This window comes from Lytechinus variegatus, chromosome 19 (genome assembly GCF_018143015.1).
Source record: "Lytechinus variegatus isolate NC3 chromosome 19, Lvar_3.0, whole genome shotgun sequence".
Classification (NCBI taxonomy): domain Eukaryota; kingdom Metazoa; phylum Echinodermata; class Echinoidea; order Temnopleuroida; family Toxopneustidae; genus Lytechinus; species Lytechinus variegatus.
Window position 1 is genome coordinate 7,734,260 of NC_054758.1, and position 15,932 is coordinate 7,750,191.

Consider the following 15,932-nt stretch of genomic DNA (forward strand, 5'->3'; position numbering starts at 1 on the left):
AAAAGACGGGGGGGGGCTTATATTTTTTGTGATAAATCCGCCGCGCGAATTTTTTTTGACCGCGTTGCTCACTGACTTTTTACGTTCAAGTCTTGCGCAACTTTTGAGACCAAATTTGCGAACCCCGGGTACGCGGTTCCGAAATTACGCAACATTTCGGAAGTGCATGCAGACCCGAAATTGCACAAAAACGTGAATTTGTGTACAAATCCAATGCAAATAGAGTTTTTAGCCAAAATTCATAAATGTATCATTATTTTTCATTTTACTGATTGAAATCAATTAATTTCATCATATTTATGGTCGAAATAAAATCCCTGACAATTTCCATTGGAAAAACAATAGAAAACAGAAAGTCGAAAAACATAGAAATACATAAGAAATTTAGAAAACAATAAAATACGTAAGAAAATAAATGTGATTTTGAAATTTTTTTAAAGTACATTTGATCAGATTCATGTAAAGTGTCTGTGTACCAAAAATAAGCATGTTAGGGGCATTACTTAGTTAATTAAAGCAAAATTTAGATTTTACGCATAAATTAATTAGCAATGACATTTCGCAGAATTTGATCTCGTAGTTTTGTAGATTATGCCATGGGTAACGCGCATGCCAAGTTTCGTCGCGATCGACGGCCGAGATCATAAGGGGGGCTGAATCAGGCCCCCCGTCTTCTTAGGCGTCGAAATAGCCCAGTCTATTTAGGGTTAAATCAAAGCCCAAAACACATCTATTTAATCAGTAACGAGCTTTTAGGATAGCGCAGTAGAATATATACTTAATGGAATAGTTTCTGTGCTCTAGAAATTTATATGTTTTAAGAAGCACATGCGGTTTAGTTTTTAGCCTAGTCATTTTCATTTTTAATCCAAGTTGATTTTACTTTGAAACCATGTAATTCTATATAATTAAGTCAATTTTTTTTTTTGATGTTATAGTTTTGTCATGTCAGTTCTGATTATTTCTATTTTTTAATCCAAGTCAGTTGTATTTTGTTAGCCAGTCATTTTGAATTAGTTTGTTTAATAGCTTGATTTTGATTAGCAGACCAATGAGATAATAAGCTACATGTATGTAATAATTTTGATAAATTGTTATCAGTTCAGTATTGCTAGCTAGTGATAATGGTTATTGTACCTATTGTCTATCTTTCAGGTTTGTGAGTTTCAATGTATCCCTTCCCAAGCATTCGCTAGCAGCGGTCAAGGTTCTCTATCGAATGGTCAAGTCTTCCAATGTCCAACCCGAGATTGTCAATCTCTTCTCCATCAATAAGGTTAGTTCAAACAGGATTCTGGACCTGTTTCACAAAGATTCAATCAAAATAAAGTGTGATTAATCTAGGATTGTGAAGCTCTCTCTTCTTTTTTCTTATCCCTCTGACAACAAAAGGTGTAGAGGTGTTGTGTCTCAGTGGATAAGTCTCCAGACTTTGAACCACAACAACATAGCCATATAACAAATGGCAATATAACAACATTGCCATATAACAAATAGCAATATAACAACATAGCCATATAACAAATGGCAATATAACAACATTGCCATATAACAAATGGCAATATAACAACATTGCCATATAACAAATGGCAATATAACAAATGGCAATATAACAACATAGCCATATAACAAATGGCAATATAACAACATTGCCATATAACAAATGGCAATATAACAACATTGCCATATAACAAATAGCAATATAACAACATAGCCATATAAACTTCAGCAATGTAATTTTATGTACAGGTGTTTAAATTCTCAAATTCCAGAAAATTTTCGTGATTTCTTTACGCATGCAGAGATGCCAACCCTCCCGATTTTATCGGGAGGCTCCCGAAAATTCATCCCAACTCCCGCCCTTACGATTACCATCCTTATCCTCCCGAAATTACGATTTTTTTTGCATTGATCAAATTGGATTGGAAGGACATGTATCGTCTGCTAACTTTAGCATGTAGTAACTCCATTACGTTCGCTGCTACTAAATTCTGTGTGAAAAGTAGACAAATACGGAGCAGCGAAAAGCTGGTGCATGTGATATGCCCGACGGGAATCCACTGTGCACCAGGCCGGTAGGCCCGGCTAGCTTCGCGAGGCGTGTGCGCTCGCGGCCACTGGATTTGTCGAGTCGTGCGGTGGAATATCGTTGTGTGATTTCGGCGTATTGATGGGTTGATATTGACACGAAATGGCGGAAAATCAACAAAAGAAGACCAAGAAATGGTGTGAGAAGTATAAGACTGAATACAGTCTCCAGTACCTGTGTGTTCGGAAGTCGGAAAGAGGAATTTACCATGCATTTTGCGCAATTTGCAGCGTGGACATTTCAGTTTAGCAGGGAGGTCGTGATGATAATTCGGAGGCACTTAACGTTCGGGAGCAAACGGCACAGGCCTACGGACATTGCGATGGCAAGATCTTCGAGCTCCACTAGTACCCTGTTGTCTTTATTTCACCAAGCAAGGGACCAGCGCTGAGCTTTTCTTTACTGGATTTATAGTGGAACATAACCTGCCCATAGCCGATAGTGATAATGCATCCTTATTATTGTTGTTGAACAGGTACTTCTTTTGTTCCCTCATTTTTTATTTACATGTGAAAATGCATATTTGATATTTTTAATGTTAAAAAAGTGGGAACAATGTTTATTTCAAAACATGTGAAATGCCCCAAAATAAGGGTCAGATTGCACCAGAGAGCATCTAGAAACCCAGAGCTTCCAGGGCCCTAAGGCGGGCCCTGGACCCCGGCCACAAGGGTCGAGCGCTCCGCGCTCGAGATGTGCGCTATGCGCACATAATTTGGTGGCGGTTGCAAATCCTCCCTAATTCTGATTTCCAAAAGTTGGCATCTCTGCGCATGTATCAAATATACATCATTTTGATACCCGAACAAATAACCAAATATATATTCCTAAACACAAAAAGATTATCTTTCAACACAACATCCGTTATTCTGGCCCCAAAATATGGAATGATCTTCCAGACTACATAAAAAAATCCTTGTCAGCAACTAGCTTAAAATTTAAGATTAAAAAATCAATTTTATCATCCTATGCTTGAATATCATAATACATGAATAATGTGCAAATGTTGCGGCATTATTATTTTTATCTCTCCCTCTCTCCATCATACATTGTTGTACGCTCTACTTGCTCGGTACTCGGTAACTCATGCCCGCCCGCCTTCCTGCTCACTTCTCCCTCTCTCGTTTTCTTCCCGTTTTCTTTTCTACTTCTCTTCTCCTTTCCTCGCCCTTCTTATCTTTGTATTGTATTTTGTGTATTGTATATATTTGTCCACAGGCGTATCCCGCCACAAGCATTATGCTTCTAGGGACATACGCCTTCCTCTTTACACATAAGTTGTTTATATTTATATTCTTTATAGAAATTGATTTGAAGTGTATTCTTGTGTACAATAATGAATGTAACTTTGTAAAATGGAGGAAAATAAATGTTTATTTGAATTGAATTGAATTGAAAAAAATTGAACAAATGGCAATATAACAACATTGCCATATAACAAATGGCAATATAACAACATTGCCATATAACAAATAGCAATATAACAACATAGCCATATAACAAATGGCAATATAACAACATTGCCATATAACAAATGGCAATATAACAACATTGCCATATAACAAATGTCAATATAACAACATTGCCATATAACAAATGGCAATATAACAACAGCCATATAACAAATGGCAATATAACAACATTGCCATATAACAAATAGCAATATAACAACATAGCCATATAACAAATGGCAATATAACAACATTGCCATATAACAAATGGCAATATAACAACATTGCCATATAACAAATATCAATATAACAAATATCAATATAACAACATAGCCATATAACAAATGGCAATATAACAACATTGCCATATAACAAATGGCAATATAACAACATTGCCATATAACAAATGGCAATATAACAACATTGCCATATAACAAATAGCAATATAACAACATTGCCATATAACAACATTGCCATATAACAAATGGCAATATAACAACATTGCCATATAACAAATGGCAATATAACAACATTGCAATATAACAAATGTCAATATAACAACATTGCCATATAACAAATAGCAATATAACAACATAGCCATATAACAAATGGCAAAATAACAACATTGCCATATAACAAATGGCAATATAACAACATTGCCATATAACAAATAGCAATATAACAACATAGCCATATAACAAATGGCAATATAACAACATTGCCATATAACAAATGGCAATATAACAACATTGCCATATAACAACATTGCCATATAACAAATGTCAATATAACAACATAGCCATATAACAAATAGCAATATAACAACATTGCCATATAACAAATGGCAATATAACAACATTGCCATATAACAAATGGCAATATAACAACATTGCCATATAACAACATAGCCATATAACAAATGGCAATATAACAACATTGCCATATAACAAATAGCAATATAACAACATAGCCATATAACAAATGGCAATATAACAACATTGCCATATAACAAATGGCAATATAACAACATTGCCATATAACAAATAGCAATATAACAACATTGCCATATAACAAATGTCAATATAACAACATAGCCATATAACAACATTACCCTATAACAAATGGCAATATAACAACATTGCCATATAACAAATAGCAATATAACAACATTGCCATATAACAAATGGCAATATAACAACATTGCCATATAACAAATGGCAATATAACAACATTGCCATATAACAAATAGCATTATAACAAATGTCAATATAACAACATTGCCATATAACAAATGCCAATATAACAACATTGCCATATAACAAATAGCATTATAACAAATGGCAATATAACAACATTGCCATATAACAAATGGCAATATAACAACATTGCCATATAACAAATGTCAATATAACAACATTGCCATATAACAAATAGCAATATAACAACATTGCCATATAACAAATGACAATATAACAACAGAGCCATATAACAAATGACAATATAACAACATAGCCATATAACAAATGGCAATATAACAACATTGCCATATAACAAATAGCAATATAACAACATTGCCATATAACAAATGGCAATATAACAACATTGCCATATAACAAATGTCAATATAACAACATTGCAATATAACAAATGTCAATATAACAACATAGCCATATAACAAATGGCAATATAACAACATAGCCATATAACAAATGGCAATATAACAACATTGCCATATAACAAATAGCAATATAACAACATTGCCATATAACAAATGGCAATATAACAACATAGCCATATAACAAATGGCAAAATAACAACATTGCCATATAACAAATGGCAATATAACAACATTGCCCTATAACAAATGGCAATATAACAACATTGCCATATAACAAATAGCATTATAACAAATGTCAATATAACAACATTGCCATATAACAAATAGCAATATAACAACATTGCCATATAACAAATAGCATTATAACAAATGGCAATATAACAACATTGCCATATAACAAATGTCAATATAACAACATTGCCATATAACAAATGGCAATATAACAACATTGCCATATAACAAATGACAATATAACAACATAGCCATATAACAAATGGCAATATAACAACATAGCCATATAACGAATGACAATATAACATCATAGCCATATAACAAATGGCAATATAACAACATAGCCATATAACAAATGGCAATATAACAACATTGCCATATAACAAATGGCAATATAACAACATAGCCATATAACAAATGGCAATATAACAACATAGCCATATAACAAATGGCAATATAACAACATTGCCATATAACAAATGGCAGTATAACAACATTGCCATATAACAAATGGCAATATAACAACATAGCCATATAACAAATGGCAATATAACAACATTGCCATATAACAAATGGCAATATAACAACATAGCCATATAACAAATGGCAATATAACAACATAGCCATATAACAAATGTCAATATAACAACATTGCCATATAACAAATGGCAATATAACAACATTGCCATATAACAAATAGCAATATAACAACATTGCCATATAACAAATGGCAATATAACAACATTGCCATATAACAAATAGCAATATAACAACATTGCCATATAACAAATGGCAGTATAACAACATTGCCATATAACAAATGACAATATAACAACATAGCCATATAACAAATGGCAATATAACAACATAGCCATATAACAAATGGCAATATAACAACATTGCCATATAACAAATGGCAATATAACAACATAGCCATATAACAAATGGCAATATAACAACATAGCAATATAACAAATGTCAATATAACAACATAGCCATATAACAAATGGCAATATAACAACATAGCAATATAACAACATAGCAATATAACAAATGGCCATATAACAGCATAGCCATATAACAAATGGCAATATAACAACATTGCCATATAACAAATGGCAATATAACAACATTGCCATATAACAAATAGCATTATAACAAATGGCAATATAACAACATAGCCATATAACAAATGATAATATAACAACATTGCCATATAACAAATGGCAATATAACAACACAGCAATATAACAAATGGCAATATAACAAATGACAATATAACAAATAGCATTATAACAAATGGCAATATAACAACATTGCCATATAACAAATGGCAATATAACAACACATCAATATAACAAATGGCAATATAACAAATGGCAATATAACAACATAGCCATATAACAAATGGCAATATAACAACATTGCCATATAACAAATGGCAATATAACAACATTGCCATATAACAAATGGCAATATAACAACAGGCAATATAGCAACATAGCAATATAACAAATGGCGATATAACAATATAGCAATATAACAATATAACAAAAATAAAGCAATAACTAGCAATGTGAGCAACTGTTTTTATAAAATGAACAGTTGTCTCTACAACTGTTTCCATTTGCACATATAAAATGCAAATGGAGTAAGAACACACTGATTGCCGGATTTATATATGTTGGAATTAAAAAAAATCCTGCCATGCAGATACTCATTCACCTAACCTGGGTGGAGTGCAACACAGCGTGTTTGCTGAAAGAAGACATACCATGGCTAGGATTCTAACCCTGGACCCTCTGAAAGACGAGAGACAGAACCACTTGACCACGATGATCCCATCATGGGAAAATAAATTGATAACAACAGGATGAGCCACTATTCCTGAGTCTATAGATTGCTTGGAGATGAATCACACCATGACCGGTCTGCACTTTATAGGCAATCAGACAGGAGTGGTAAACAATACCACAAAATCATCTACTTATTGCAAAAATAATATCTGTGAAATAATGCCACATATAAAATGCAAAAATGACAATGCCACTATATGCCACTTTTAACAATCTGTAATAACAATTGGTAATAAACCCGGCGCATGAAATATTCCTGCGTCTATCAATTGCTTGGAGAGATAAATTGCATGTACCACAATGACTGGTCTACAGACAGGAGTGGTAACAATGTTGCAAAATATGAAAAAAAAATTATATTTTGAAGATAACAAACTGCAAAAATAATGCCAAACGGAATAATATATCATGATAACCGCCAATGACCAAAATACATGCAAATATAAACAACAATAGACTTGTCTCCTTTGATTTCTTTCGGTGATTACAAAGAAGTCCCTTATAATATCTAGTGATTTTCTTCATAATAGATATCCTGAGCATGCATCTCCTGGGTCTCATTTCACAATATTTACAATTGATCCGATCAATCGCAACTATGGAAAGCCAACAATACCAAAATCCAGAATGTGTGTACATCTTTTCCAAAGCATTTTCTAAATGTGATGTGCATGTATAGTCTTAATGCAGTTGTGTCTTGACAGATCTTTGTGCTCCTCTTTATGTGCACTTCCTATCTGTATTCTGACAATAATGGATGTAATTTGTTAAGATTGATTGGATCAATCTCAAGTGTTTATGAGATGTGGCCCTGTGTTTATTACTTATGTTATTTGATGATATAATGTTGTTTCAGGAGGAATCAGGTCGTATTCTTCATGGATTTGTCGAGTGTCTTGAGGTAGAAGATCTGGAAGTAACTGAGACCGAAGCTTTTCAAGAAGAAGGTAAATAATCATGCACAACAATACAAATTATTCATAATTTGATAGTATCTGGGTAAATAAACATCAAGTTAAGTGCTTGATGACATTTCCTTGTTTGTGATTGTTTTATTTTGTGCATATAAATCAACTCTTTATTAATTAATCTTTATTAATTAACAAAATGTAATAAAACATACAAACCCAGGTTATCTGGTTTTAGCAAACACCATACTTGTTTAAATATATTGTATATGTATTTTAGGTGACATGACATATGCTCCTGCGACAATTGCTTTGGGCTTTATTTTGTCTAAGATGTAGGTTTAGGGTTTCAATAGGGTTTTATGTTAGGTTTACGGTTAGGTTTAGGATAGGTATAGCATTAAATCCAGGGATGAAGTCTATCATTTCATTAGTGTGTGGAATTTACAGCGGAGCAATTGTCGCCAGAGAAAATGTCATGGCACTGGATTTTCTCCCCTTACTGGATTTAATTGCGCTATAGTTCATGAAAAGTACAAATTATGTGATGTATGCATTTTTCCCCCTTATTTGTTCTTATATTTCTTTGTGTGTCTCTAAGATGCTGACCATGGCAGCGATGAATCCTCTCGACTTCACAGCCAAACACGTCTCTATGCCATGAGACTCCTCTTATTCTCACTCGGTCAACCAGGACCTAACCTCGCACACTTCCTCCTCGGCTATAACACAAGGAAACCGGTTAACAAGACTGAACTACAAGACCCAGGTATTAAGTGATAATAATATTTATTGAGAATGTTGTGGCGACTCTCGGAAGTTTCACCGATATTTCATATTGTGCACATCTCATGCTTGAATTAATCCTGAACTTCAAACCTTGTTTTCTCCCTATTTTTTTTCGAAGTTCTCACAGAATTTTCTCTGCATTCAATCACTTATTTATAAGGGTTTATTAATTTGGACAAGTAATATATAATTTTAAAGATATCTATTATTTAACCCTAAAAAGACTGGGCTATTTTGGAGGCTAGAAAAACTGGGGGGGGGGGCCTTTTGGGCCCCCCCCCTAAGATCTCGGTTGTTGGTCGTCCGATCGCAACCAAATTTGGCACACACATCTTTTGTCATGTCCTCTAAAAGAAAACATAGTCAAAATACTGATATTCATTGTATTTTTTAATATATGCATAATTAATTATGCGAATATGCAAATTTTTATCAAAAAATTGAATTTTTCATACTTTGGTACCTATTGCGGTCCATAAATTCCCGTTTCAAGGTTTTCAGCTGTAAGAAGAGGTTGTTTATCATGGAATTGTGTTGTTTCATGCTTGAATTATTAGATATGCTTATGCAAATTAGTAATTACTAAATATGCAAATAAGTACTCCGCATGCATTATGTAGAGAAATACAATAATTGGCATGTTTTATTGCATTACACTCTCTTGCAATGAGACAAAGCAATCTTGGAAGATACACAAGTGATGTGTTACATGTACACTAGCTGGTGAAAACAAAGCATAGGAGATATCACATAATTTATGCAAATTATATTCATAATTAATTATGCGAATATGCAAATTTTTATCAAAAAATTGAATTTTTCATATTTTGGTACCTATTGCGGTCCATAAATTCCTGTTTGCAAATTCTTGAGTATTCTAGATATATTTTGGGTTTGTGTAATATATAACTTATTCAATATCAATTATAGCATAATCAACTAAAGTGTGACATTACTTGTCTATTCAGTGTTTCCTGCACCCAAAAATATAGTTGTGCAAGCGATTCTGGTATTTTGCACTACTTTTCTTATGTTTTTCTTTTATTTTAATTTCTTATGTATTTCTTTATTTTGCATTTCTTATGTATTTCTTTATTTTTTTATGCAATGTTTTTCATTATTTTCATATCCTAGAACTGCTACTTGAATTCACAAGTGACATAATATAGAAAGAAACAAATAAAAATGTAGTTAGAAAACAATGTGTATAACATTCATTCAAATACCATACACTTTACACACAAACGAATACAAATTTCAATTTCTTACGTGACATGTGATACGAAAATGTTACGTAACTCCGTAACCGCGGCATGGGGGTATACAAATTTGGTATCAAAAGTTGCGCAAAACTCGAGAGAAAAAAGTCATGAAATGGCGGCGCGAATGCTTCATGCGCAAAAAAGTTATCGCGATTTATGTACAGGGGGGGGCCTAAAAGGCCCCCCCAGTCTTTTTAGGGTTAGGGGAAGGCGGGGTAAGTTGAGCATAGGGGCAAGTTGAGCCACCAGCCCCAGGCCAATAATGAATGAGTCAGACATTGTGGTGGTGTCATGTATTGATGACCCATAGCATAACCCCTAACCCCACCACATTGTTTCCAACTTTGAAACAAAAACTAGTTTTTAGAGGGAAAAATATGAATTTCAGCCAAAAAAGTAAAAAAGAGTGTGAAATAGATAAGTGCTTTATAAACACACATGTCTTTAAATATAATACAGACATGATAACAACATTATTAGTCCATGTATGGATCTTCATTCTTGTCATTGTCTTTTATATGATGGATGCATAATAAATGTGTGGATACAAAATTATCGCACTAAGTTCGGACTGGGGTAAGTTGAGCCAAACAGCATGGGGCAAGTAGAGCCATGGTAATTCCTATGGTAATGTATCTTAAAAAATAAACAAACCATAAAAATCAATTGAAATGCAGGCTGAAAGGAGCAAACTTACATGACTGCTCTTTTCCTTTTACAGGATGTTAGTATTTATAGAGAATTAGCAAGTGAAAAGACTTTAAACAAAAAATTGACATGCTGGTTCTCCCCCATACATTTTGTACATAGTTTTTGTGGCTCAACTTACCCCAGAAGGTGGCTCAAACTTACCCCATATATGGGGCAAGTTGAGCCATTTGACATCGTTTTTTTCAAAGGTCACGATGACTTTCAGTGTGGGGATAGAAAATTATATAAAGGTGGAAAATATTTCAGAAGAATTAAATTTCAAGGCAAGGTACTTATTTCGACAAGATTATTAATCATATCAATTCTAACATGCAAAAAGCAAAAACTGTCACAACTTACCCCGCCTTCCCCTACAGATATTTAATATCATATATCATTGTGTGCAGGCATGCAACGATTCGATGACCGGGGTAATTATTGCAATGTAAAGCGCTTAGAAACAAAGTGTAATAAGCGCTATATAAATGTAACTATTATTTTCTTTTAGGTTATGAAGTGCTTAATCAAGCTCAATTTAGATCTCAGTATTCATTTTTGGTGACTTATTGTTTGTTTTGGGGTGGTTGGGTACATCTGTGTATTGTCATTTTACTTTTTGTTTTTCTGATGTCTGTTCATTAAAATGTATTGTGTTTTGTTTATGAAATGGCTGGAGTGGGAAATACTGCCTCAGTAATATATTAGGGAAATGAGTAATAGATGGAAATGCAGGAAAATACTACAAAAACACACTTCTTGAATATTTTCAGGTATTGCCCAGATGTTTCTTAAGCATGTTCTAGCATTTTCCTGTACATCCTTAGTATTTCCAGGCATGTATAAGGTTTTTCCAGTATTTCCCGCCTGAAATTTCCCCCAAATCCAACCCTGTAAAGTTTTTTCTTATTTCCTTGTCTATTAGGTGTGCTTGGCTCCCCACGCACCTGCCTCCACGCGGTCGTCTCGGTCCTAGAGCGCGGCATCACGTCCCACTCTGGCCCGTCGGCTATCCACAACACGCCTCAGCTAGCCGAGCTTGCCTACGAGCTCATATACCGTCTGTGCGCGAACCGTGAGACCAGCGCTCCCACCATGCGCTACCTCCGCACCACTCAAGACTTCTTCTACAAGCATCTCAGGCATGCTCCGTTTACCAACGGCAATGGAGGTAAGGCCTGGCGGCTGTTTCATAAAGCTGTTCATAAGTTATGAGCAACTATACGAACACCTAGTGATACATTCTTGTAAGAAATGATTTCCACCAAATGTTCATTGGTGATTATTTAGTGCCCAGGAAAGGATCACCAGTCATTTGTAAAGTCGTTCGTATCTTACAATCAGCAGTGTGAAACACCAACCTGAAGGTTGAGAGAAAAGCGGGAACTTGAAATTGCAATTTTAAGGGTTACCAGTTAAAACAATTTTGGTAAAGGGTAACTCCATATGTTATATGTGCCCGTATTATATTTTCTTAATCTACTAATGGATATTGCAATTTTTAACCCTATCTAGGCCAGGGTATTTTTGGAGTTCCTATGGCCGGGGGGGGGGGGGCCTCCCAGGCCCCCCCTAAGATCTCGGCCGTCGACCGCGCGATTGCTCCGAAAATTGGCACGCGGGTTGCCTGAGACATAATCTACAAGATTGTATAGAAATGTATTTCATGCAAATCGCTATTAAGTGATTATGCTAATTTATGCATAATTAGTATGCAAAATCATACTTTTTCCTCTAACTCCCTAAATAAAGCTCCAAATGTACTAATTTTTGGTATAGAAACTCTTTGTGGTGTCCTTAGCAAGTGTACATGAAAAAAATTGTGATATCAAATCATTTTCTTATGTATTATATTGTTTTTTGCAATTTCTTATGTATTTCTTTGTTTTTTGGACCTTTTGTTTTTCATTGTTTTTTCAATGAAATTTGTTGGGGACTCTTCTGTGATCATAAAAAGCATAAAATTAATACATTTAGACTAGCAAAACTAAAAATAATCATACATTTATGAATTTTGGTTGGAAACACAATTTGCATTGACTTTGTACACGAAATCACGTTTTTGAGCAATTTTCGGTCTGACATGCACTTACATAATGTTGCGTAATTTCGGAACCATGTACCCGGGTGACGCAAAATTGGTCTCAAAAGTTGCGCAAGACTTGAAAGTAAAAAGTCAGCGAGCGGCACGGTCAAAAAATTTCGCACGGCGAAAATATCGTGCGATTCGTTGAGGGGGGGCCTCCGAGGCCCCCCCCCCCCCCCCCCCCCGGCCTAGATAGGGTTAATTCCTAATCTTATTCCTTCTATTTCCTAAATCACAACAGTTTCTTCTTTAATATTGAATGAACAGTACCCTAGTCAACCTATAATTGTTATTTTGTTATAGAACAGACTGAAGAGCATATCCTTCTGAATCAGCAAGCCTGGCTTCCCAAGTCTGTAGCTATATATAAATGGCCCCAAGATCCCTTTCAATGTCAAAGGAATACTTTCTCATTGATAAAGTTATTTCAGCCATCTTTGTTCCCCCCCCCCACATTTTAAACATTTTGAGATACGAAAATTGTTCCAACAGCAGCTATACAAGATTTTTACAAGTTTTTTTCCCCCCTCTGTGGTTATAGAAGAGACTGAAGAGCGTATCCTATTGAATCAACAAGCCTGGCTTCTCAAGTCTGTAGCCATCGAGCTTAGATTGACGGCTGTCAATCGTCAGAGGTCTCATAGCCAACGTCTTCTGCGTCTCCTACTTGAAGACACAGCCTCGCAGGTCAATGATGATGGTATGTTGGTTCTGTTTTCTAAAATGCAGATTTTATGTGGTTATATGGAAAATAAATCTTGTAATTGATAATGTCATTTAATAATGGTCATTGTTATATCGGTGATCGGATTGATTCAGTCATTCTTGCACACAACGGCCCTTATTCAGTATATGTCTGTAAAGCGCTTAGAGACGTCGTTCCGATGTATTAAGCGCTATATAAATGCGGAATATTATTATTATTATTATTATTCTGAAGTCAGGTTTAACTTAGACCATGGTCTAACTCTGGGCTAAAATTATGGGAAGCCAAAAGTTTCAAAATATGTATTACGTTGCATGTTTCTTATATTTACTGTGCTCTTTCCTGATTCATCGATGGTGAAGACGATCATGTATTTATACTTCCTAGACAATTATGAATGATTTGAGAGCCAAATGAGCTGAAATATGATATCTCTACTGTTAGTGATTTATGTAACAATTGGCTATCCATATTTAAACCACAACTTTAAACCTGAGTTTAAGTTAAACCCGACTTCAGAATACGGGACAACATGTGCACATAGGACCGTGCTGGACATCGGGTTGCAGACCAATGATGAAGGCCCTGTCACATCGCTCCGTGCCAACCTTGCAGGTGAGTTGCTGGTAATTACCCGCAACTCACCCGCAAAAATGTTTGAGCATGTTCAAAGCTTTTCCGCATGCTAATCAGACTTGCATGCACGTTTGCGTTTGAGATGCTTGCGAGATACTGTCAATGTGGGTAGCAAAAATAGTCACCCGTAAGTTACACACAAGGCTTGCACAATAATTTTGTATCTTGTGTATTTTATTGGTTTTCAATGACCTAAATGATTTGGAACTGTTCAAATGAATATAATGATATTTGTTATTGCCTGGTTACAGTGGATGGGTCTGTAGATTGGGACAGAGTTACAATGGAAGCAAGTACACTTGGAACTAGCATGGCACAGACACACGCTGATACTAAAGGGCCAGGTAAGGGATGTATTTGTCTCGGAGATGTGCTTATGCTTCCATTGCGAGGACAGAATCAGCAATTTCAAACGTCGATTCAAAACGCCGATCGTAAACGTGGTTCTGGGAGTGCTGTTTATGCTTAACTTTTCAGAGCAAATCATGATCACCAGCTGGCTTCGCATCGTAAAGCGAGGTCAAATTGAGCGCGCCTCTTTTCGAAAGTTTTTTTTCCGATTGTTGTTATTACGTGGAGATAACATGGAGCAATACGACTGTATTTGCCCGCAGATTTTCATCTCACCGGAAGCATGTACCAAATGACGTCATTTAAACACGTTTACGATCGTGGTTCTGTTTATACTTCCCCAGAAAGCCTGATTCTGGTCAAACGACGTTTACAAACGCACCTTTTTGTGAGTTTACGATCGGCGTTTTGAAACAGCGTTTAAATGAAAGTAAGCATGGACGCAACCGTGTTTTGGACTAATCACGTTTGGAAACGCTGATTCTGGCCTGAAAAGTGGAAGCATAAACACGGCCTTATTTGTACAAGTTATTTTGAGTAATTATGGTAATGCTATTATTTGTTTCAGTTTATTTCCATACATGTTATGCTGTCTGTAGGTGTGATGTAGATAGCTTACCATAGTTATGATGTCACAATTTTTTTTGCATTTCAGCATTTTAGATACCATAGGGTTTCTCAGTAGAGCATAATGAAATTACTCCACAACCTAAATTTGCTGGCGATCGGTCTATAGGTTCCCAAGATATGACCTAATGAATGCATAATTAGCACCATTGAAGTCAGTGTATTGTTGGTCTAATTCACGACATTACTCTGTACCATACACTTATTCATGAAATATATTTGTATGTTTATGTAGGCCTTCAGATGAGAAGACGTATCCTGCAGCTCTTGGACTCCGTGGAGTTCAGCCAAACCTTCCCCGCCCCGCTTCGTCTGGAGTCCTTCGAGCCATCGGGTGTAGAACAGACAATCTTAAACTGCGAAGAGAAGAATGAATATGGTGTCCTGCTGTGCAATCTGAGACTTCTTCATCATATCCTGGTTGACCAACTCAATCGACATGGGGCATCTGGGTCAGTCGTAGGTCAGAGGTCAAGGGTTGAAATGGTAAGTGACCAGTGTTATTTACCAACTCATATCGACTTGAGACACCTTGGTCAATGGTGATTGAACATCTCAACCTCTAGTATAAAATTGAAAATGGAAGAGAAATTATTTACTGGTAATTTTGCATAAAGCAAAAGTATCCCATACCC

At 35.3% G+C, this 15,932-nt stretch overlaps 1 protein-coding gene across 1 annotated transcript in view; it reads left to right on the plus strand.

Moving 5' to 3' along the window:
• LOC121406152 (nuclear pore complex protein Nup205-like) overlaps positions 1–15,932 on the plus strand; it is a 53,105-nt gene that overhangs the window by 20,120 nt on the left and 17,053 nt on the right. Inside the window, exons 17-23 of the mRNA XM_041597168.1 lie at positions 1,156–1,276; positions 8,102–8,192; positions 8,755–8,922; positions 11,817–12,062; positions 13,519–13,677; positions 14,571–14,663; positions 15,533–15,783. Coding sequence (XP_041453102.1) covers positions 1,156–1,276; positions 8,102–8,192; positions 8,755–8,922; positions 11,817–12,062; positions 13,519–13,677; positions 14,571–14,663; positions 15,533–15,783 — 1,129 coding nt within the window. The remainder of the gene's footprint in view (positions 1–1,155; positions 1,277–8,101; positions 8,193–8,754; positions 8,923–11,816; positions 12,063–13,518; positions 13,678–14,570; positions 14,664–15,532; positions 15,784–15,932) is intronic.